Below are 25,832 nucleotides of genomic sequence, written 5' to 3' on the forward strand. Positions count from 1 at the left end.
CTTTGGAAGTGCTCTGAAAACAATGCAACCAAGCAAGAGTTTGCCTTTTATCACAAGCTTTACTGTATAAGTTAGTTAACAAACTATGAAGGTGTATATTAGAAATATAGCAGCAAGGCAAGACCTCAGTCTGCAAGACCTCAATCTCTACGTAAACCTTGCTAGAGTGCCTTCAGAGGAGTATATCAGTCCTTAAGAAGTTTTGCATGACTATTCTCCACAAAGTGTTTTGAGGCAAGAATGGAAATATAAATATTACAGCAATATATAGAACAGAGTTCCAGAAGGTGGCAACAGCCTTAGACCTGCTTTGGTATTATACTACTCACAGATGAAATCATTTGTTCTCAGTAAGGCAAATATTCCAGGATTCATCAATAATTTAAAATAAAAACCCCATAGTAGAATAGCGTCCCTAATCTACTGCCAAGAGTATATTAGTTTTCCATTTACATACAGACTTAGTTAAAGAGATAAAAAATGCACATTTTTCCCTTTCAGCAATGACGCTTCAAATATTGAAGTTATAAAAAATGTTTTTATAACTGAAAAGTAAATAATTAATTGTTTCTCTTTAAACATAAAAATGTCTTATACATATTAAGAAGTATCAGAATTGTACTACAATAGAATTCTTTGAACTGGGACAAGAATTATGTCCTGCTAGCAACAGTAACATGGACGTGAGGAAACAGCAAAATTCACAAGTGAATGACATAGGAAAACTGTTTGTTTCTTGATAAGTCTCAAGCTATATATCTGATGTACCCAAGTAATGAGCCATCATTCAATCTCAAAGACTTGTAGAAAGACTTAATTTTTCCTTGAATAATGAAAGATTTCAGAATTATAGGAGATAGTTCACTATCAACACATGAAAGTTTTGAAGTGTACCCATCATCCATTGCAGAATACAACAAAAAGAATAGGTAACAAATGATCTGGCCATAAATACAACTTAAGAAGTTATCTAATGGTAGAATTAAAAAAAATTTAAAAGTATCTTTCAGTACTTCACCTCATTTGTGACATATGCAACTTCAGATTTTGCTTTCAACTAAAAAATAAATCAATTCAATGTTCTGAATGTATTTTGAAACCTTGAGTTTTTTGGGATCATTACTGAAAAACCAAAACATGAAAACAAGGATAGAGAACAACCAGTTATACAAATAGCTTAGGTACTGAGATATCATAAATTGACATACAAAAGCTGTGCTGAATACTGAAATCAGAAATCCAAGACTGAATCATAGAACAGTTTGGGTTGAAAGGGTTAAAAATTCATCTAATCCCAACCACCCCTGCTGTGGGTAGGGACACCTTTCACTAGACCAGGTTGCTCAAAGCCCTGTTCAGCCTGGCTCTGAACACTGCCACGCATGGGGCAGCCACAACCTCCCTGGGCAACTTCCTGTTCCAGTGTCTCACCACCCTCAAAGTAAAGAATTTCTTCCTAATACCTAACCTAACTTTCCCCTCTCTCAATTTTTACCCATTACTCCTTGTCCTATCACAGTTCCTGATAAAGAGTCCCTCTCCGGCTTCCCTGTAGGCCCCTTACAGATACTGGTAGGTTGCTGTGAGGTCTCCAGGCAACCTTCTCTTCTCTGGGCTGAACAGCCCAACTTTCCCACCCTGTCTTCATAGAGGAGGTGGTTCCAGTCCCCTTATTGGCCTTGCAGCCCTTCTCTGGATTTGCTCCAACAGTTCCATGTCCTTCTTATGTTGGGGGCCTCAGAGTTGGATGCAGCACTCCAGGTGAGGTCTCACCATAGCAGAGTACAGGGGCAGAATCACCTCTCTCAGCCTGCTAGCCACATTGCTTTTGATGCATCCCAGGATATGACTGGCTTTCTGGGCTGTGAGCAGACATTGCCAGGGCATGCTGAGTTTTTCATCAATGTCGTATTTTCAATCATGATATAACCTATAATCTTTTACACTCAATTTTCGAGTATCTCCACTTTTTAACATCACAAGGAATTCATTAAATTGCCTTTTTTGTTGATACAGTAGCCAAAAAGGTTCATTGCATAGACCTGCAGACTGAAAATTTACCTAAAAGAAATTTTCATAATCTGGGTTTTCAAATTAAAGTCCATTTCAATTGTACATACTGACTGTTTAGAATTCAATCTTTTAAAGCATATTTTAAAAGTACTATTTAAAACATAAGTCAAAACATCAAATAATTCAGTTATATGAGAAAGAAAATGCCTATTTATAGAAGACAAAGTACAAGACAGTACAAGAAAAGGTGAATTCAAAAGAACTTCAAACATGAAAAGCATAACAAAAATAAGGCATGAGGCAGAACAGTTGTGTACATTACAGACTCACTATGAATTAACACTTAGGTTTTTTACCTGTAGCTTCAAAGCCTTCAAAAGTCACTTTCAAAGACAGTAGCTTTGTTCTCATGGTTTTTTTTCCCCCCATAATATATTATGACAGAAGAGAGCAATTTTTCAAGCTCCCATTTCAACAAAACTCTCCTGGAACTAAAATCCCAGGCTTCTCTTGACAGAGATGGCTGTTTCTTTCGAAGTTCCCACCTACAGACTTTAGAAACTTTAAAAAGTACTGTGCTAACTGGAAATTAAAAACAACCAAAAACCAACTAGTAAGCAATTCCACTACCTTTTAGTTCACCTTCACTTAAAATTTGACAGTCTGACTTTTTTTATCTACACAAAAAGCTTTTTTGTGACTTGAGTTTGGTAAAAAATACATTTTTCTTAATATTAAACAACAGCTTAGGTAACCTTCACCCAAAGAATAAAATAACTCAAATGCCTAATTGATTCTTACACAGGAAGACACATACATGCATAAGCTTGCTGACTGACAACTTTTCCAGTTCTGCACTTTTGGGAGATACAGAAGGTTGATATAAGCCCTGGGAAGCATAAAAGCAGCTCAGAAAGTTCTCAAGAACTACTTTAAGGCAGAAAGCAAAGTCCTACATTAACTTTCTGTACACTGAACCTTATTTGCATGAAGGTACATACAGAAAAGATGAACAATAAAATACTATTATCATCGTTTTAGCCACCTTATCAGGTGTCTCCCTGTTCACCTCTGTCTGATTTCAGCTAATATGACAAACGTTAAAAAGAACAAAAACGTTAAAAGAAACAAAACGTTAAAAGAAACACTCCTTAAAACGACAAACTAGCCATAGCTTTTTCTCTCTCTCAACTTTTAAAAAGTTGAATTTTATACCTGAAGTCAGATTATGGTAGGTTTGCAAAACAACCAGTCTTTGAAAGTGAGAAGTGTTACTTTCCTGAATAGAAAATGATTTAAAGACTGAAAAAAAATGAGCTAGTAACACTTAGTTCACTCTCTGAACAGGGGGCTGGTCACTTTTTCAAAGGAGTAGTCTGTTATTTAGCATTTCTATCGTCTAATACACATTTTAAAGACAATGTTGGAGTAGTTCATATTGATAAGAATTAATTTTATTCTCTCAGATAGAGGAGACTAACACAGTGTCTGTATCAAACATCATCTATAACACTCTTAATTAGCATATTTACTACAAAAAATATGTAAAAAAAAAAGATGTTGATTCAATTCCTAAACTCAAGGCTGAGAGGCAGAACCGACTTTCAGAGGAGCTTTCACTTCTGAATTCAAATGATTTTCATCTATAACCATTTTTTACAATCACTTGAGAACACCAATAGGGACACGTTATGTCGGGTTATATATATAAGAACATAACTGGAACTTAATATTGTGTAGTGTGATAATGTCATATTTGACCTCTGTAGATATGAAAATTATTACATTTTATTGTTTATAATCATTCTGTTAAAAGCCAATCTGGCACTCAATATGAAATAGAAATGAGGAATGTCAAGAACAGAGGAAGAAACTAATTCAAACTGAAACTTAAATTTTCAAGAAAATATTTACAAGAAGGATATATGTAAAAGGTTTAGCAAGCCAAGGTTTAGCTAGGTCTTCTAGGTCAATTCTAGGTCACTGATAAAGATTTTAAACAAGAAAGGTCTAGGATGATCTTACAATACCCCACTTACCACCAGACTATAGACTATTACAACCCATTAACTACAGCTCTCTCAATCCAAATGACCAAATAGTTTCTTCAAACATGTTGTTGTCCACCTATCCAGCTACAACATCCTAACTTGGATAAAAGCATACAGCAAGGCATTGTCAAATATAAGCTAAAGTTAGGGTCAATCACAGGCAAGTTCTCCTCTTGTCTACAGACACAATCATTTTATATAAAAGACAATCAGGTAGGAGCTTTGGTAAATCCATTACTGTTTCTGGTCATGTTCTCCATTAATGCCCAGAAACTACTTCCACGACAACTTTCTTTGTGATTTTCCATGGGACTGAAGTGAGACTAACCAACCTTTCCTCTTGGATTATCCTTTTTATCAGAGAGTTCCCCAATAAAAGTTCTCTACTACTTTTGAAGGACAATAGGTAGCTGCTTGAGAGTGCCATCAGCCAAATCTCCCAGCACCCTTGGATGCAGTTCTTTTCAGGTGGTCCAACAGATGTGTACTAGCTGAATTCTCTCAGGTATCTTCCAACACATCAACTCTTAGTACTTCTCACTGAAGCCTGTCTCTAGGCACAAACTTTTGGAGACATCTTGGAACAGACTGAGGTAAAGATGATATTTAGTACCTGTGCTGTATCTATTACATTCTGTCACTAATTCATCATTCTGTTTCAGAAAAAGGTCCCCATTTTATTTGTTCTGCCTTTTACTGATAAAATAGTGCAAGAAACTCTTGTTAGAACTGTCATTACTTGCAAGTCAACTGCAAGTAGGTTACCACCACCCTCAAGTGCCCAGGCAATGCTTCTGAACACCTCCTCTACAGATTTCACTTCCTGAATACTATTTTCCACACTCACCCTGCTGTCTGTCTGGTGATTAACTCTGTTTAACCCCACTCGTCTCCTGATATATTCACTTGTTTTCCTGAGCATCAGAGTGGACCATATGTGAGCTTGGAGGAAGATGTCTTTGAAGACTTGACATTTTTTCCTGAGTTCTTTATCCTTCAGTGCTCCTTCTCATGGGATTCCACTTACCAGTTCTCTGAACAAGCTGAAGACTCTGTTCCTCACCTCCAGATCTGCTCTACACTATTCTCCTTCCTTCATTGTCTCAGTGTCTTGGTCTTGACAACTTCATGGTAACTATAGCCCAGGCTGCCATTATTATTTTCTTAACCAGTTTTTCCTTGTTTGTAAACAGTAAATCCAGCTGTGTGACATCCCTGGTTGGCTCAGGTAACACCCATTCCCAGAAATAACCTCTGTCATAGTCTAAACAACACCTTGACCTGCTTGTAATGCCACTCTGAAACACCAACACTACTAATTCCCATCCCTGCAGTCACCCGGCTCTGACACACCTTTCCCTCATAAGAGTGCCTCATCAGCCAGGAAGAGAGAGACATAAAAATGACTCTGACTGTGTTCACTGAAGGTATGGGTAACAGATTTCCAGTAATTTATCAAATATTACAAGCACTACATTTGACAACTTGAAAATTATTACATCGGTTCAGCACACACTAGATTCTTCTGTCCCAAGTATCAACAATTTCTTGCCCTGTAAATCCCATAATCCTTTCATGATAACCCTCCGAAGGAGGGAATTTGCAAGAACTTTACTTCCCATGTTAACAGATCTGAATGAAACTCTTTACAAAGGGTTTCCATCAGCACAACAATTGGAAGCATCACCAAAACAACTCAATTGCTAGTGCAAGAAAAAAGGATGTTTCTGGGTGAGGTATTAATTAGATAGTTACTACAATGAATGTACTTCAATAATGTAAAAGAACACAACATTGTAAGTGTACAATTAGTCATTTAAACAATAAGAATCCAATACCTAGATATATATATAAGTAGCTGTCAAACACTAAGATACCATATTTGTGGTTTATTTCTTAGAGGAATTTAAAAAAATGCTAGTCAATTTTCACCAGCAAACAAGAAAAAGTATAATTTAAATAAAAAATATTCTGTACCATGTATTCAATTATTTTCTTTTTTGTTTTCTCATAAACAGTGAAAATAACTTTTTAATATATTATAAGCAATAATAAGTTCTCTCACAGAATGGAGACCTTTGGAGGCTAGCACACAATTTATTTGAAATTACTCCTAAAATTTAAAGTGTTCTTCTAAAACAATTATGAAGAATACTGCAACAAAAGTATAGGTAAGCAAATTACACATCAAGAAAAAATTCGTGATAATACTTTTAAGCTTTTATTATTTCAGATATATCTTAAAGTGCAGTATCTTTTATTTTTTAATGATTACATTTTAAGATTACTATTTGAAGTCAGATTCCTGCTTTGCAACATCAATTTTTAAAAAGCTGTGGGTCTTAAGTGAAGGAATGTAAATGAATGCAAGTCCCCACTGATAGATTTGAATATATAACTTGCTATTTAAAGAAAATAACTTGTAGTGAAATGTCTGGAGAAGTTAATTCTGTAATAACATCCAGGAGTCCATTCCAATTCGTACCTTTATTATGGCATCATTGCCAGATTTTTCCATCTTCCATTGTGCCTCCTGCTTCCTCAGTTTCTCCAGGTCACTTAGCAGGTCAGCACAGCATGTATTTAATCCCTTATTTTCCTCCTCCAGGTTTTTTATAACCAGTCTGTTTTGCTCTTCCTTCTTCTGTGCACACTCCTCAGTGTCCTGTAGAACAGTACCACAAGGGCCGATAAACAAAAAAAGTGAGAACTAATCAGCAAATATAAACTGTGCAGTTTTACCCTCACAGCAGCTTCTTCTATATTTGATGGCCAAGGTCACCTGTGTACTTTTATTGGCCTCTTTCATGCAGGTGGAAGGGTCATATTTTTTAGCTGGATGACAGCTTTGATGAGTACACATTTGCAAAGAGCCCATTAATTGATCAAGCTGCCTTTGATGCTGTCCCCAGCTATTTTTGAGACCCACACAGACATATCCTCCCAGACCTCGGCTTTATCAATTAATAATGCCAGTCCCATCAGAATCTAATTACAAGAAGCCACATCTTCACACTCCTACTTTCTTTGCTCCACTTCCATCATTAACTATTTATCTGAAAGTTATAAAGCTTGGATTCTTGGCTTTAAAGCATCTTCCTCAGAGTTGGTATGTGAGAAAATGGTAAGGTATAGCAAGGCCTAAGGCAATTTTTTCTCCAAGCTTGTCACTTTCTGTGCCACAAAGGCTGACATTGCTTAAAGAACTGCTTCAAAGCTACAGTCTTAAGAAACGATGTACAAGTCAATATACCTTAAGTTCTTGGCTTTTATCTTTAAATTTCTGGTTCAAGGTAGTGAATTCATTCTTCAAACAGGCATTTTCCTCCTCCACAGCATTTTTTCTCTGCATTAAGTTGTTTATCTCCTGGCGTTGTCCTGTGAGTCTCTATTTAAATTTAAAAAAATAAAAAGGTGTTCATAGACAAAAAGCAATTGCAAAATGGGATGCATGTCCTGTGTTTTAGACCTATGAAATGTAACTATCTGACATATATAGTTTTTACAGCATTGTTTTAATTTCATTAGTACTTTAATCATACTCAAAACTAAATGACTGTATGACACAATAACATAAATGAGGAACCCCATAGCTTACTGCTACTGAACAAAGAAGTCGATAAATGCAAAACTGAATGGAAATTACTCAGTGAAGCTCATTTGCAGAAGTTTCATCTGTGTTTACATATTTAGAACAAAATTGAATATTGCTCAACTTGAACTTCTAGCACACGAAAAATCAAGTCAAAGAGCTGAGTTCAAAATTCTCCAGAATTTTGATAGTAATTAGAAATTGCTTTCAAGTAAAGCTACCAAAAAGATTATGATACAAAATAGTTGTAAAGAGAGAATTAAGTCTAGCTGAATTTGCAGCTCAAGGAAAATAATACAATAATAAAATAATATAACACTGCTTAATGCATACAGCAGTTCAATGTAATCACATATGATAAAATCTCACTGCCATAAAAAAAGAACTTCAAGTTTCTGTGATAAATACTTGTATTCTATTCCTATGACATTTGTATTAAAACACCCTCACTCTTAAATGCATATTAGAACTCCTCATTTTTCTCCAGGAGTCTATTTTTAATTCTACATACAGTTTTTGTCATGCCTCTTCTTAAATCAAAGGGCATTAATCTTATATTTTCCTAGCAGTGACACTATAACTGTAGTACAAAACTGATTAAAATTTCATGTCAGGACAAAAATGTAACTGCTCTGCCTTTAACACACAGGCTAAAATGAATGTGTTCAGAAATATAAAAAATTATCAACAGGATGGTACACCTCTAGAATAATCTACAATATTGCTGATAACATATGTAAGGGGTTTTGGCGCTCAAAGGTTACATCTGATTCACAGGTATGTAAAACATGAAAAGAAATTAAAATTTTCAGGGAAAAAACACACAAAACAATACATTTGAAGTCATACTTTCACTGTTCAAAATAAAAGACATTTGTGCTTCAGATATATTATTAAGGTTGCAGGAACTGAGAGCTGCTGCTGAGAGATGATTTAGGTGAATTTTTAAAAAGTTATGAATCCACACTACTATGGAAAGCATCGGTTATTTTGTGTGTTGCCCTCCCACTCCCCAGGTCCTCACATAATTTGAGTAAGCAGCTCCTTTGAGTTTTCCTGCCAGCTCATTACTACTTGTTTAACATTTATCAAGACAAAGCATGTATCTGAAGCACTCCCTTAAAAATTCCACCTATCTGAAAGAGACTGTTCGCTCTGAGCTAAAAATTCATAAATACACACACTTATAAAAGCTCCAGCTCTTCAAGGATCTAATTTTTGAGTACAGAGCTACATCATGTTACTATTTAGTTTCATTATCTACTGTGTAGAAACTGGTAAGCACATGTATATTTGTGATGTGAAATCAAAGATATTTAGGTTCTCTTTGGAATGGGATACTTTCCAGCAATGTAAAGGATGAACGGAGACGTGAAGGTACAAAGTGCTTCTAGCTATTTCAAATGTTTGTTCTGTATTGCTGAGATTAAATTTTCAACAGAAATAAACTACTTACTCTAAATACTTTTCAGGATAATCAGACAGATTATCCTGAGTCAGACTTCCACACAAATTACTTATCTCCACAACTGACCCCCTTAATACTTTAAATTAATCAAAAGGCAAATACACCACACCAATTACTAAGCAGCAAACTCACCGGATAGTCTACAAAGTCATCTACTGCAGCAGAAGTGAAATATTATCTAAGTAAGTTACACTTGCATAGAAAAAAACTCTGTTATGTTTCAAAGCATTTTTCTTGGGTTACCACTTTGCATGCTCTTATCTTTTCCTCTAAATGAATTGAAATTTTACTCTCGTATCTGCTCATTTCACATTCTTATAAAGAAGGGAAAAAACCCAGAAGCATTACTTGGGAAGTATGACTGGGCAGAAATAAGGGTCATAGAAAGAATTTCTCATACAGACAAGTAAATTATCGTCTGCCCTTGCCTGTGCAGCTGTTTTGGTACGTTGCTTCCTCAACATACAAATTACCTCATATAATAGGAGAAATAGAGTAAAGACTGATTTCTTAAGCAGAGAACACAAGCATTGTTCCTAAAAGACTACCCTATTCTGACAGGCAAGTGAAACACCAAGAAAGAAAAACATACCTGATCAACATACAGGGTAACCTCCTACATGAGGTTATTTTAACAGATTTCACCAGGTAACACACTCACCAGGAATTCGTCTATTCCCACAGTATCTACTGGTGTTTGTCTAGATACCATAAAGACAGAATAATGCTACATAAAAACAATCTCAGCTTACACTTTGTGTTGACTCAGTTGTACCTGTTCGAATACAACAGGATAAAAGAAATGTTTGACACCTTCATGCTCAAGAACCACAGCGGTGTTGGATCAAGGGTTGCACTTGATGATTTCAGCGGTCTTTTCCAACGCAGTTGATTCTATGATTCTATGACAACTAAAACAGCTGAAGTACACTTCCAAAGGTTATTCCATAGACAAACTTCCAAGAAAGAAAACTCTATTCTAGACATGAATTTTCTCTAATGAAAACCAAAAGAATCTGATTTTACTCTTTTGTTTACCTGGGAAGAATCAAAGAGTATTCCCTCTATACTGCGGGCACCCTAAGTGCTGCAGGCAACAGTACATACAGTGAAAGAAATACTGTGACCTGGTGGAGCAGACCTTTTGATGTTTAAGAGGACTGTCATTCCAGAATTCATTTTTCTCCTTTCCCATGGCATCTCTTAACTACAGCACAATACAATTTTTCTTCTTCCATAATAATGTTACATTGTTTACTGGAAAATACTACTTTTTTAAATACCTTCATATCAATCTGAAGAGGAAGCAAAATAACATACTAAGTCAAATAGAGGAAAGCATGAAAATGATAGATCAAAACTGAAAGGAGAAATTAACCCTTTTTTGTCTTAGTTCTGACTACCTCAGTCTTTTCATGGTACTAGGATGTTAAAATTATTTGTTCATATTTTATGTGAACAGATATAAAACAGAAGCTCTAAAATTAGAACCTCATTTCCATCTATAGCAAATTCAGACAGTATAGACATGGGAAGGTGGGAACCAAAACAACTTAAGACTAGGAGTCTGATTCCAAAAACAATGTGAGTTAGCATACAATTACCAGAAGTTACGTACTGTTTGATGTTGCAGACCCAATCACTGAAATTATAGTCTTCAGTGAAAGATTTTTTTAATCTGATAAATAAAAAGCATGCAGAAAGAACTATGAAACAACAGTTGTATTTGCTATTACTGCATTAAGTATTCCACAAATTTTTATATTTTGGGGGTCAAGGCAGGGGAAAAACTAACTCCTACCTCTGTATTTTGAAATCTGATCAGACTGCACTACTAAATCAGTATTGCATACCTGCCTCTATATGAGTTCACAAATTGCAGATAAGAGCAGGTTTTACTTCACAACAAGTTAACTCAAACTAGAGTGAAAACATCTAGCAGAAATACAAGGCTGACATATATTCTTCAATGCTAACAATGCTACCAACATACAAATACAACAACACACTGGCTGCTGAAGTGCTTCATGAAAAAACTCAGATCTCTGCACCACAATATTAAGTTGTCCTTTTGCAACTGCAACAAAGGAACATGCATTTGATTTCCACTACTGAAAGGATCAGGGTAAAAATAAACACTATATTCTGTACTTTCTTCATTGCACTCTTTATCAGAAGCTTTCACTGTGCTGTAGTCCCCTTTTAAAATACCACATGAAAAAAAGTAAAAATTAATACAAACTGATGAAAAATTGAAATATTTTCTCAGAAGCACTGAATTTAAAGAAATCCTGACATCTTTAGCGGAAACTAAATTAATTTAGGATTGAAATTATTTTATTAAAGCTTAAATGTGAGAATATTGTTTCTTTCGCATTTTTCTTTCCGTCAAAATTTCAACTTCAACATGTTGTGACTTATTCCCTCCCTTTCATCATCTTTTTCCTCACCAAGTAGTTGAGGTTGACTTACCACACTCTTAACTTCTTCCACTTTCTCCTTTTGTTTCTAGCAGAAATTGAACAATAAGTAGACATCACTAAAAATGTGCCAGTAACATATCAGAGCTTCCTTTGATTTAGGTTTCTTAAATCTCCCTTTAATTTCACAACTTTATTAGTCCTCATTGTTCTAAACTTGAACATTCATATGCATGTTTAACAAGTAACAGTCAGTTGTATTCTCATACAGTTCTCCCAGATAAAAAAAGAAAAAAAAACCAATAAAATGAACAATGAAATCCACTCTCTTTCATCTCATGACTATTCATTAGATTCTTTAATTATTTTCAGATGTAGGATGAACAGAAGTTCCATGTAAATAATTCATGAAAAGGTAACCATATGCTATAAAAGTCATCTGCTGCATTCTGCAGCCTGTAGTGTCCTTCCAGAGTCAAAATGACATTAGGTAGTTATAATATAAATCAGAAGTTATTTTTAAATCCATACTGCTCTGAAAGTAAAATGCCAACAGTGCTACCTGATTCTACAGTAGACAGATTGCAGAAGATACCTGTATTCACAGCTAACTATTCAACTTAGAACTTGACTCCCAACAAGGATGAAAAACCAAGGAAAAATAGCAATTGACATATAATGAGTTAAAATGTAACTCATGCAACATATTTTGAATGCATATCCCATTATTAATTCCTATTTTTCATACCTAACCTTCTGCTAGAACAATCTTAAATAAATTAAAAAAACAAGCACAAATAGAGAGTAATTAAAGTAGGGGAGCTCATTGGATTTTCATACTAGCAGAAGTTGGTTTGTTCTTCCTCATCCAATCCCATGCTTTCCAGGATTCCTTGAGAATAAACAATTAAAAAAATTGTTTCTGATGAAAAGCGATATGAAACTGCAAGCAGGTACCTATAAATGAATTTCCAAAATGAATGAGAATTTTGGAATGCCTATTTCTATCAATACTAGACATGAAATAAAACATGGTAACTTAGAGATGTAGACAAGGGAAAACACTCTTAAAACACAGTCCATTCAAATGTGTTTTTCTACCATTTATGTGCTGGAGGAAAAGGGCAGGTCTGTTTTGCAGGAAATAGAACAGAAAATGAAGATTCTGTAAAGCACTTTTCTAAGAGATCAAGTAAAATGGTTCTACAGAGAAGCAGACCAGCAATACGAGCAGCTGACTTCATCCTGCAGGTATTTACTCCTCTACTATTAGTCAGCCTTGCTCCTGAATTCTCACCTGACCCACAGATTAAGGAAGGGTCAAACAGCATAATCTACTATAAACACCATGTCGCCTATAGTCCTCTTTGGACTTGCCTGACGCGATTAATTTGGTGTCTTCAGCAAAGTTTGCTATCTTAATCGAAACACCTGACAGCATTTTCCAGTATTTGAACATATGGTGGAAATAAATTGTGGCTTTATGAAGTGTATCACCCTTGCAACTCTAGCACCTAACTTCCTCTAGCAGCAATGGAACCACCTCTCAACAACAACCTACTGAGGAGGTCACAGTATGGACAAAACTCTTTTATGTGCACCATCTCCTTCCACTCAAGCTGCACTCCTTACAACTCCACTGCAGCACATTCTTTCTCCCATCCACTAAAACAAAGCTTTACTGATATATTCTAATAATACCTTGCAATCCTTTGCAGCCCTTTCTCCTGGTTCGTTCTGCTGCACAGGTGTAGTGCAAGAAAACACTGACAGCAGCTGCATTTTTGCATTAGTAAGTGAGCCAAATGCTGTTTCTGGCACATTTGCAATACGTTTTCCATCTCTGAAACAAGGAATACAGAAGCTGTTTGCCCTGTAAAGGGGATACAGAAGCAGTTTTTCACAAAAACACACCTCTAATTTGGAAATAAGACAGCATTTTTTCAAAATTCAAAAGCTTTAGATGGATAATAAATGTAGTATCAATATCAACCAGTATAGCACGTATTGCAGCAATGCATCTGCTACATTTAGAGATTAACTGTCCATTTTCCTCTAATGAGGGTATAACAGCTCTCAGGATAACTACTACAAACACTGACAATATAATCTGACAGTCTTGCCACAGCTAGTGATCCTCTGCACCAGGACAGATCAGATTTTCTATATGACCCATAACACAGTGCTGTAAAGCAACACTGCCCAATAAATTGATTTTTCTCTTTTCCTTTCTTTCTTCTTAGCAACCATATCATGCAAATAAGCAGCAGCACAGCCTTCTAGGCCAGGTAATAGAAAATTCAAAATATCTTTTTTACCTCCTAACCAAAACTAACAATCTGCTAAATGAGCTTTTCTCTTATCCTCATTGAAGAGAACAATCTTGATGGAATTAAGTTTGGATTTTTATTTTCTAGTCTCCTTTCCAGCAGGGCTTATACAACGTTCTTAGCCTCTGCCTCTGGAAGAGGTGCATGACAATCTGAGATCTGCAGGAATCAAGACACACTAGCATCTATGTCTGACACAGCAGTATTTCATTACACCCATATGCATCAATTATGCCAGATCAGGTGCAGCAAAGAAAAAACAGCCACTGCTCTGATCAAGTGTTCCAACAAGCTCCTTCCTAAGTGTTGTCAGCAGATTCCCAAGGATTCACAGGGCACTGCCTGATTCTTTCTGCTACTTAATCCTTAAAGCACAACCATTTTCTTGAACTTGAGGAAATCTGCCTGTATTCCAGTATAAAGCTATGATATATAAAAATCTTCCTCATCAAATATCCTCAAAAGGGGAATAAAATCCAGCTTCAACCTCTTAAAACCATATTGACTTTAGAACTTATAAAAAAAAGTGTCACTACAGCAATGAAATAGTATACTGAACACAGTTAAGCAGTTAATCTCTTCTACAGTAAAAGCATATTCCAGTGGCTCAGAAACCACTTCTACCTCAGAAAAAAAGGCTATCCTACTGTAACTCATTGGCTACATGATAACTATTCTTACCTGGACTGAAAAAAAAATTTCCGAACAAGACAGTAGCCCCCAAGAGGATGAATGAGATCATAAAGATGACCTACCTCTTCTTTCTAGGCTTGAATATTCTGCTCAATATTCAAGAAATCATGCATTTCAAACTAATGTAATGGGCAGAGGACAAGAGATCTCACATTTCTTTACTTACTTTGAATGCCTATTTCTTTTTCCTGTCTAATCCAAATTTACTTACTTTGAATGCCTATTTCTTTTTCCTGTCTAATCCAAATGCAGCTATCATTTCAGACTTGTTTTGTAGAAGCTCCACTAAGAATACGAAGGCTGAGTTATAAAGATCCAGAAGTTTTAGCCAACTTCAGGAGTGGCTACACAGGTAAATTACTGAAAAGGTAAAGCACAGCTTTACAGCACACACACCTGCAGGAATACCCAATATAGCTGGTTTTTTTCAGAGTTAAGTAGGAAAACTACTTCCTCAAAATGGAGTTACCTACCTCACAGAAACACACTTCCAATGGGTGGAAAAGGCATTGCTGCTAGGAATTTAAACAAAAATACTAATGAACTGAAAAGGTACACTGCAATTTACAGCTTATTAATTTATTCAAACAAACAAGCTCACAGATATTAGCCATAGTCATCATACTACCTACTTCAGGTAGCATTCTATCAATAAACCAAAATCAGCAGTTTTCAACTGTGTGAATAATATATATCCCTTCCCACCTTTCTCACTGAGATAAGCTCCTTAACAAGATTTCCTTCCCTTAATTTTATGAGAAAACTAACTAGTAGATGGCAAGTAGAAAGGCACAAAGACATATGATAATTCACTGATGCAGTTCAAAGGTGCTACATAAAACACAGATTTCACCACTGAAGGCTGACGCCTTTTCCAGTGTACAAACTGAGTTAAATGAACTTTTTAAGGCAAAAAAAAATGTTTTAGTGTCCTCAGACACACTTTGTCTGTTGTATTCATAAATCTCCTTCATTGGACAAACTTTTTTTGCAAAGAGTTTATAAACTTTGCATAATCTCATCACTGCTGACACATTCATTTGAACTCCTTATTACTGAAATTATCCTCATGTCCCTCATTATACAAGAATAATCAGGCTTATATGCTACTGGAAATAAAGTGTTTAAATGGCAATAATGTCTGTATACCTTTGTCTTAATTTAAGAAAAGCATTTTACTACAAAGAAAAATACAATCATGTGAAGGTACAAAAGTTAAGAAAAATTTATTAGTGTTAATTAATGCCTAAAGGTAGAATTATGCTTCTTTCAATTGGACCCATTAAAGGGGCTTTAATATAGATTTGCACAGCAAGCTGAAGATTTTCAACTGCAGATAATGAGGCAAGCTAGTACTATTTTAACCCCTCTAGAGTATAATCAGTTGATAAGGTTTTGAAACATTACAAGGTCTAGGACAAAAAGATTAGCTTTAGTTCCTCCAGATCTAAATTGAAACCTAATTAATTAGCAATGTTATAGAAAAGGTTTACTGCTATTTTTACATGTCTTTAATTTTGTCTTCTAAGGAAAACAGGTTAAGATATTTTAATTTACCTATTGCGTGTATGGCAGAAGACTGTTCTCTGTTCCCACATTATCCACTAAACTAATTGTTTGAATTTAAAAATTTACTACATTCCTCCAAAAACCTCACCTTACTTTTTAAGAAAAAAATGGCACCAGTGAGCTGTTTGAGACATACACAATTATTATAAATTAAATTCAAGTGGTGAAAAATGTTTTCAAAGAAAACGGAGCATGAAACAAGATTTCTGCAGCAAAATATCTATCAGCCTTCAGAAGACGAATAATTAAAATTCTAAGAGACTGTTTTATGCACTTAAATGTAGTAATTAGAAAGTCTTTTCCTTGAAACACATGCAGAAGTGATGTATATACGTCAGAGATATATAACTACTGAGAAAAGAGTTTTGAGCCACGGCATGAAACAAAAGTTATAGTAAAAAAATCATTATAGTAATCCAGACACTAATTTCAAACGAGTAAGATTTTAACCACAGCAAGATTTTAAACAGCATTTAGAATAAATATATCTATATGCCAGATGAGGCCCAATTGGGACTTTCAGGATCAAAAGTTACCAGGCAACCAATTAAAAAGACAAAAATTAAAAAAAAAAAAAAAAAGTATAATGGAAAACTTCAATACAATACAATATATTTTTTAATGAATTTATGTGCAGTAATACACAAAAATAACTTAAATGCTTTAATAAATATATTTGAAACCTTGAATGGTACATATTTAAATGTTCCACATTACTTTGTATTTAAAATGTTTAACACAATATTAAGTTGCGCAATAAACTCATCTCAAGAAAAAAAAGTCTTATTCTATTTTATTTATATAAGACAAAATATTATACCATTGTAATTTAGGAAAGGTACATGACTGAAGATGTACTAAGTACACAGCAGTTCAGTGCATGTACTGTATTCCAAACATATTGCACAGCAGAAGTTTGGAAAAACTATGATTTACACTGATTTTTTACCCCTCAGGGCACAGGTCCCATTCTCATGAACATCTGAGCACTTTTCTTCCCTGTTAGGTTATACAAACATGATTAAACACCATCCTACTTCTTCATCACAAGTTTCCAAATTAATTTAGTTGATTTTCAGAAATATCCATTAAAATGGAAACCGTTCTAACACTTGAAATATCTCATTACAAATTAAGCTCATTCAGCTTTCAGTAGAACTAACGAGTTGGATCTCACCTAGGCTGTGGAGAATATACTCTTCTATTTACAGCAATTTTAAAAGTCTTCTTAAGCATATCAGGATAAAGTTTAAGCAGAATACAAGAGAAGATACAAGATACTCTGGCAGCAGTATCAGCTTACATTCATGCTGAATTATGAGATAGGTCATTTATTTTCCTCTTCCCTTACTCAACATTATATACAATCAGCTGTTTGGCAGCCACTCAGAAATTCCTAGTAAAAAAACACCCTACGACAAAATATATTGTTGCCACTGAATCTCTGTATGATGCATGAAGGGGAAGAGACAAACAACAGAAGACACGACTGGGTAATTTCACCTTCCGAGATGAAACCAATACACAGCAATACACGTAAAAAATACACAGACTGCAATACATTGCCTTGAAGTCTTGCTGTCCGTACTTTACAGAAAAGAATATTAGTTGTCATTACCATCAAAATACACATTTTCACAAGCAGACTATTTGCATATTAATTACAAAAGTAGCATTTTTTCCTCCTTAGATGAATAAAAAAGGAAAAAATCCAGTAAAACAAAATAAATAAAGAACACATTGTTTTCTATGCCACCTCCAGTCTTTGATTACCAAATCAGCAAAACTCAGAAAACAATCCATCTCGTTTCAGTCCTGTAGCATCCCAGCCAATGGATAAGCAAGAAGGTCAGAAGGACATCACCTCTGTATACAGCTTTTATTTACAGCACTGGCACTATCGGTGCCCTTCACAACCCACCTCCCAACTCAATGACACTCTAAGGGAAGCCAACTGAAAGGGCTGCATTACAGTTGTGACAATTGCCAAAACAACAGCTTCTGTTCTCCTCATCTCTTAGAATTACTGAATCATAGAGTATCCTGAGTTGGAAGGGACTCACAAGGCCAACTCCTGCCCCTGTACAGGACCATCCCCAAGAATCACATCATGTGCCCAAGAGAATCATCCAGATGCTTCTTGAGCTCCATCAAGGTTGGTGCTGTGACTACTCCTCTGGGGAGCCTGTTCCAGTGCCCAACCATCCTCGGCGTGAAGAACCTTTTCATAATACACAAACTAAGCTTCTCTTGACAGAGTTTCAGGCCATTCCCTCGGGTCCTATTGCTGGTCATCCCAGAGAAGAGATCAGTGCCTGCCTTTCTGCTTCCCCTCACGAGGAAGTTGTAGACCACAATGAGGTCTCCCCCCAGTCTCTTCTCCTCCAGGCTGAACAGACCAAATGACCTCACCTGCTCCTCATATGGCTTCTCCTCAAGGCCCTTCACCATCTTGTTGCCCTCCTCTGGACAATCTCTAAGAGATTAGTATCTTCCTTACATTGTGGCACCCAAAACTGCACACAATATTCAAGGTGAGGCCACCCCAGTGCAGAGTAGAGTGGGACAATCCCCTCCCTGGACTGGCTGGCGATGATTTGCCTGATGCCCCTCCAGGACACAGCTGGCCCTCCTGGCTGCCAAGGTACTGCTGACTTACATTCAGCAGTCAACCAGGACCAGGACGCCCGGATTTTCTGTGTGGCTGCTCTCTAGCCTCTCATTCCCCAGTTTGTATGTATATCCAGGGTTCCTCCCATCCTGCTGACAAAAGTCCTCTTTCCTGGCTGCCACCTCACCAAGGTTCAAGTTATATTTTCCATTTTCCTCTCTCCACTTCCATGTGGCTGATGTAAATGCATCACATCAATTTCAGATTTCAGATCAATTACAGGTTCAGCTTCTGAAATTGATCTGAAACCACAGAGTACAATGTCATGCAGATGCACACTTCAGGTTCAGAAGCTGCCACAACATGCAACCATTCTTAAAAGCACATTATTGCACACATATTCCTATAAATATCTTAGACAAGAATTTTGTCTTTCAGATAGGGATAGGGTAGAAATACAGGATTATACATTACTGGTTTATCAAAATAATGTGTGTGCATGCACCAAACACATTACACATCACACATACAGCCATAGGATATGACAACATACTGAAACTTCAGCCACTGCTATAATACATAATAAAAGTTTATTTAATAATAAACAATATTTTATTTTAAATTCTCATATTTATATAGATTTACATATTTCATATATCTACATCTTATATGCAATATAATACATTCTATTATATTTAATATATTATATCTTGGATATAATTATATAAAATACAGCTTATATAATACAGATTATATAGGGTATACAGATAGTGTACTGTACATTATTTAATACATAAACTAAATTATAATATAATCATACATAATGTATCTATTCTATATCATTGTATTTATAATCTATATATTTTCTATATATTAATTTAAATATTAATTTATTTAGTAATAAAACCAGAAACACTACCACTTTTGTCAGACAGAAGGTGCATCAGGTTTATTTTTTTGTACTTGTCAGTATGGTAAATCTTTCCAACGCATGGGCACATTACATCCCTAAACATAGTTAGAGCTCTTCTGGACTGAAATCCAAGTGTAAATTAGCCCATTAGACAAAATGAGGGAATGACCAACTAAATTTTGCAGAAAAATTTTCATCTAAAATCATAGGAACATATAGGTAACAGACAACTGTTTGAAGAACTCAGAAGAGTTTAATTAATAATTTATCAGGCGGTTATAATCCCTGAATCATCTGCAACTTTCTCTTTAAGATATGACAGTAAGCCATTTTCTCATTTTAGGAAATATAAATGTCATGTCAATAAGAAGTCTTCTTAACTGCTCTGTTTAAACATAATACAAACCTGTTCTAGGGTTTCTATTTTGCTGTCTTTGGCTTCTAAAAGCTCTAAAACTCTTCTGTCCTTGACTTCGGCTTTCTGTTTTTCTCTGGAAACAAACAAAAAAACCCAGACACTTTATTAGTCATAATTTGCAGTTAATCATTTGAATTTTTCATGTCCTGATAATGAATGTCATTTTAAAGCACAGAAAATTAAATTATCTGAAGCTGACAGGCCTTGCAGAATTAATCAGGGAGCATATGGCAAGTGACAGCAAATTACATCTGTAAACAGCTAACACAACTTTGTTCAAAAAGAAACAGAAGCAAGAGGTCTTAAAATACATTTTTAAGCAGATGACATTATCTGTCTCATTCTTTCCCAAATGCAGAAAATGTACAATGGACATAGAATAAGCAAAATGCTTTTTTCTTTTCTTGGCAATGTAGAATCACTAAACTGCTTGCATTTGTTAAATCCTTCTCTCAGTTAAAAGGCATTTCTCTAAAACAACACTTTTGAACATCATGGATCATTACAATCTTTTACACGGACAGAATCTATAACTTCCACCAGGATAAAAAAAAAAAACAAAACCAGACAGCACAAAAGCTTGGGTAACAGGGATGAGCAGAGCCACTCTTATGTGGTTATTAAGTGCAGAGCTATTATCATCTCTGGAATACTTTGTAGAATGTCAGCTGATAAGTCATTAACACTTTATTTACAAACTACCTCATCTCATGGTTATCCTATTTCTTAACTGAGTTTTAAATATTGATGCCCTTACTGGCTTCTGTTTTAGGCAGAAAGAAAACAAATGTTGCAATAGTTAAGGATATTCCAAGATTCCTTGGCACAAGCATATACCTGCAACTAAAGGTCTACAAATGGCCAAATAATTCAGGTAATTCCAAACCCACGGTGACAGAAGCAGGAACTCATTCAGAGTATTCGTCCTCTCACAGTACAGTTAAACTTTCATCATTGCTAATATCAGTCATCTATAGAAGCCAGAAAATCCTACTTGTGCAACTTCTGCTCTTCCAAAATGGGAATGTTTCAGAGCTGGAAGCGAATGAAACAGTCATACATGAATCTGTAATCTGATCTAAGCTGGATCAAAATATTCAGCTGTACATAAAAGGCTTAATCTGCTGAAGCATTTTGTAACAGTGACCAAAAGGATAGTAGATATATGGAGAACTATTTTTCTTCATTATTATTACTGTGTAATCTACTGTTAGTGGTGATTTTAAAGACTAAACTGCACTGTCATCACAGGCCACCCAATAACATAGGTTTTCTTCATAAATTTTTATGACTGCTAATACCTAGTCTGATCTTGAGTAAATAAAGAATTAAAAATGGTACGGAATTTCAAGTGATGTCTTTGGAAACTGAGGTCTCAAGGCAAGGACTTTAAACAGCACTCTTCTATTGCAAGTCTAACACAACTGATGCGTTGTAGGACTTGAGGAAAGCTACGAAAAACCTACCTGAAAAGATACGCATTTAAGCTACATTTAGCTAGGAGAAATAAAAATATACAGGAAATAGTCTTAAGCAGTTGTATGTCATTAAAAAAAAAATCTTCATAAAGAAAATAATTCAGGCACTGCCATGAGCAAAGAAAAGTCAGACCATGAATATTCAACAAGTATTCCAAAAGATATTTCATGTCTGAAATGTATTTAACATTTTAACTGAGGTAGAATCTAAACAGAAAAGTGAACATCAGATCCTGACCTCAAAGCATCTGATCACCTGCAGTCAAAAACATCAAGGAACTGTCACGATAGGTTGCTAGAACACACGAGCAGCAAAATAAAAAGTACCGACTGTTTTGCAGTTTATCTTTGAATACCTGCAAAAATGGAACTAAGTAGACTGCGATTACAGAAATCCATTCTGATTTAAATTATGAAATTATCTGATGTATTCCAAAGGTTATGCTGTGCTGTCTCTCAAAAAAAAAAAAAAAAAAGGAATGGAGCACAAGAGCCAAAACAACAAATACGATTCTGAACATACCAGTTTATGAACCCATCCACCCAGCCTATAACACATATCTAGCTAACAGAAGTCACATTCTCAGCAAGATGGTAGACAACTTTCTGATAGCTGTGTACTTTGTACTAAAACGTAACAGACAATTTTAAAGAGCAGAAGTTAGTAAGGAAAAATGTGTGTGAATACATTATTTGTAAAACACTTATCACAGAAATTTGTGCATATACCTGAAACAGACATCTTTTTCATGAAAGCTACTATACATTATTCTTCAACTTAGGTGAACCAAAACCTGCTCCAGTATAAAAATATCAATACTTCTTTATACTTAATTACTTTGCTGTGGGATTCTTAATGGCTATCAGCAAGCACCTTTTCTCAAAGACAACAGTTTCAGTAATCAAACCCCAAATATTTTGGGAGGAACGTATTGCTCTCCAATAAGCAAGTTACACTATAATCTATTCGACCAAGTGATGGACCTATACCAATACATGTCTAAACATAAATATATGTTTATGTATTATAACATTCAGAGTTTCCTCAGGTCTTAAATACAGCTAGACAACTTAAGAATTTAAGATTAGACACATACACAAAACCAGTTGATCCAAAATTCTATGAGCTTCAGATGGCACAAAGCAAAGAAAATCTTTACTACAAAGTACTTAGAATAGTAGTGTTCAGACACAAAAAGAATCATACCACAAAAGGCACAAACACACAAGCCCCATGAACCAGTGAACAGCACTGTCTCCAGTTCTCAGAAGTATCCTGACCTTAACTGCTAGCTGGAAAGTCCAATCCATTCTTTGTTCCCACAGTGATATATTTCCCTCTCCGTTTTAATTCAGCTGTTTATTAAATCACTGTTCTATCACTCATTCTGTATCTACCATCCACAATATACCATTGTCTTCTCAACTCTGACCATCATCTCCTCTCATAAAGTCAATCTTTCTTACAAGAAGACTCAGTTAAACAACAGTACTGGGTAATTAGCTAGCCTCCTAACTCAACTATGCAATTATCACTTAAGGAGTATTATTAAACTTGTTACCTAATGCACTAATTGATCTGAAAATCTGGTCAGTTAGGTAGGCTTCTCAGCCCTAAGGAACTCCACAGTTAAGGGGGTATAATTTTATTCTTTATTTATTTTTCCTAATTTCTTTAGGAAGAAAGTGAATAAGTCAGCCAAGAACCAAGTAAAGAACAAACTGCTTCAAAAAATAGTATGTAGAGCCAATGCTGGTATATTATTGGTAATCAAGAATTTATGGAGCCCTCTGACTTTAGGATATGTTTGCATGAAACTGGTTTGAAGAATAAAGTCTGGGACTGAAGACAAAAAAAAAAAAAAACAGTTCACTGTTAAAGCAAAAAATATGCCTGTAATAGAGACACACACTAGCCAATGGTTCAAAGTGCATTTCTAGTTTAATGCAGCATTTTCCACTTTTCTGATACTTGGTCAAACACTATTTGAACAAATATGTCAAGGAACATAGTTTATAAACACAGATAGATCATTATTGTGATAAATAAGAAAAGTTTAAGTAATTTTATTTTTCTTTTATGAGTTTTTTTCCAGACTTCCTAAATAGCACAGGCTATAGTAATGCCACCAAAAATAGTTTCACATATTACCACCCACAGCTAAAGAGAAAGGTTCTAATTACCACAACATAACCACACAATGGATGTTGTCAGAAGCCTAAAACACAAATTGAAACCTCATATACAACTTTATCAGCAGTTTTTCCTGGAGATATAGGACCGTTTTCCATAACTGTCACAGGATAGTTCCCCATAAGGTAGTACAACTGACTAGAACTTACATATCATATTTGGATCTGCAGCTGCACCTTGAAATGAGACTTGATGGGAACTGCAGCAATCACCTTCTCTTTTTTAGAAGGGTAACAAATATTAAGAAAAAAAATCTTCAAACAACTTTATTAATTGAGCTGTTAAGTATTTAAAATATATTTTAAAAAGTCCACTGGAATATGGGGGGGCAGAAATTCAGGTACTGTCAAGAAGCTGATGATGATCAATGACTGAGACAAACTCCTGTTTAGCTAATTAGAATCACTGATGAGCAATAATGATGTGAGCTAAGAATATTTGCAGACTTCTTTAGTATGAAAAATGGAGTGAAGAAAGGTTGTCAATTTGTACAAGTTTTGAGCTCCAATCAGTTTTCTCATAAGTACTACCTATTTTACATGTTTAAAACAGATGCCTTTAGATACAAAGATTATTGAGATTCAGCTTCCTCACACAAAAATGAAGAAATTGAGAAAACATTCTTAACCTTGACGTTTTTCCTCTGTTATGATTTTTTTTCCACTGTTATGCTCAACTTGCTTATACAGTAGGACAACATTTTTGATGTTCCCCACGATTTTAATGGCTTGTCACAAGTAAAACATTAGACTGTGAGAAAATGTTTAACTAAGAATGAGGTACAAAATCATCAAAAAACCCTAGTATTTTAAAAATCAGATTTTTCTTTTAAATTTTTTCTAAAACAACATTCTTCCTAAAATCTTTACAAAAGCATTATGGGTATAGAGGCATCTTGTATCCTACTACAGGTCTTAGTCAAGCACCTAACCATTTGTCAAGAAAAACTAACTCACAAAGTTTAGTCAAGAAAAACTAACTCACATAACCTAAATGAAAATAATTTTAACTAACAAATTTAGTTTGCTGTTTACATGTTACACAGAATTCGTCCTTTCGGTTTTACAAACAGTGGGATTAAAAAAATGCAAACCAATCAACCAAAAAAAGTCAAAAACTAAAACACATCTACAAATTTGTCCCTAAACAGAAAGTTAAGGTTACACTGTGAACTCTGGGCAGCAAGGTAAAAAGAGAAAAGGCTACATTTTAATAGTACATTCTAACCAAAATAAATTGCTTCTAGAAACAGTGTTACTGTTGAAAGATATTTCATTGCTTTTAAAAGGCTGCATAACTAGAAAGGCTATAAAACATTAGTTTATCTGATACAGCTTTAATTTGATTACCTTATCTCCTTGTCCTCCAACTTTCAACTATTTTACAGACGTCCAAAACACACACATTCTATGTTTGTATTAAATAGAAATAAATCACCCACGTGTAAAGTGAAATTGTAGAGCACAGACTGTGTTAGTGTAAATATGGCACCAATACTGTAATTATTGTGTACAGTCACATCCCTGTGGTTGCACAGTCAGTGGTTAGCAGAAACAGAACCCATGCCTTAATCTTTCATGAAGAAACCTTACTGTGTTTCCATGTACTAAAAAATGCTAAAAAACTCCAGAGCTAAATAGTCTGCATTTAATCAAGTTTTATTTCACCTCCTAGAAGATCCTTATACTTCATGATGAAGTACAATTGATACACATCATTTTTTTTCTTTTAACACTTACAAATATACTTTTGTATATTTGTGAGAAGCAAAAAGGAATTTATATGAATTCCACACATTTTGCACTTTTCTGTTACTTTGTATAACATAGTTGCACACACCTATTTTTGTTTCTATACAAAAATAATTTAAGATCTAAATAAAACGCATAAAATTAAATTATTTCCTTAGGAAACTATGTGCAGAGTCAGTTCTATGTTCCATGATATATATCAAAATGGAAAGGCATCATTACAAAAGTGTAATTTTTCTTGCATCTCCAACTTGATTTAATTAATTAGATGATTTATTAAAGCCTCTTATTTTAAGCAACATACATAAAATACTAAACATGTTTTTACATT

At 35.0% G+C, this 25,832-nt stretch overlaps 1 protein-coding gene across 8 annotated transcripts in view; it reads right to left on the reverse strand.

Annotated features, from left to right (window-relative positions):
* Nucleotides 1-25,832, reverse strand: part of CNTLN (centlein) — a 185,606-nt gene that overhangs the window by 138,217 nt on the left and 21,557 nt on the right. For all 8 annotated transcript variants that reach the window (XR_007630627.1, XM_050329960.1, XM_050329959.1 and 5 more), the window contains exons 3-5: nucleotides 20,067-20,151; nucleotides 7,318-7,452; nucleotides 6,550-6,729 (exon numbers count right to left, since the gene is read on the reverse strand). Coding sequence is in view for 7 of the 8 variants with exons in the window: in XM_050329960.1 (XP_050185917.1) it covers nucleotides 6,550-6,729; nucleotides 7,318-7,452; nucleotides 20,067-20,151 (400 nt within the window). In the remaining variant the exon portion in view is untranslated. The remainder of the gene's footprint in view (nucleotides 1-6,549; nucleotides 6,730-7,317; nucleotides 7,453-20,066; nucleotides 20,152-25,832) is intronic.

This window comes from Myiozetetes cayanensis, unplaced genomic scaffold (genome assembly GCF_022539395.1).
Source record: "Myiozetetes cayanensis isolate MyiCay16 unplaced genomic scaffold, myiCay2020 scf4, whole genome shotgun sequence".
NCBI lineage: Eukaryota > Metazoa > Chordata > Aves > Passeriformes > Tyrannidae > Myiozetetes > Myiozetetes cayanensis.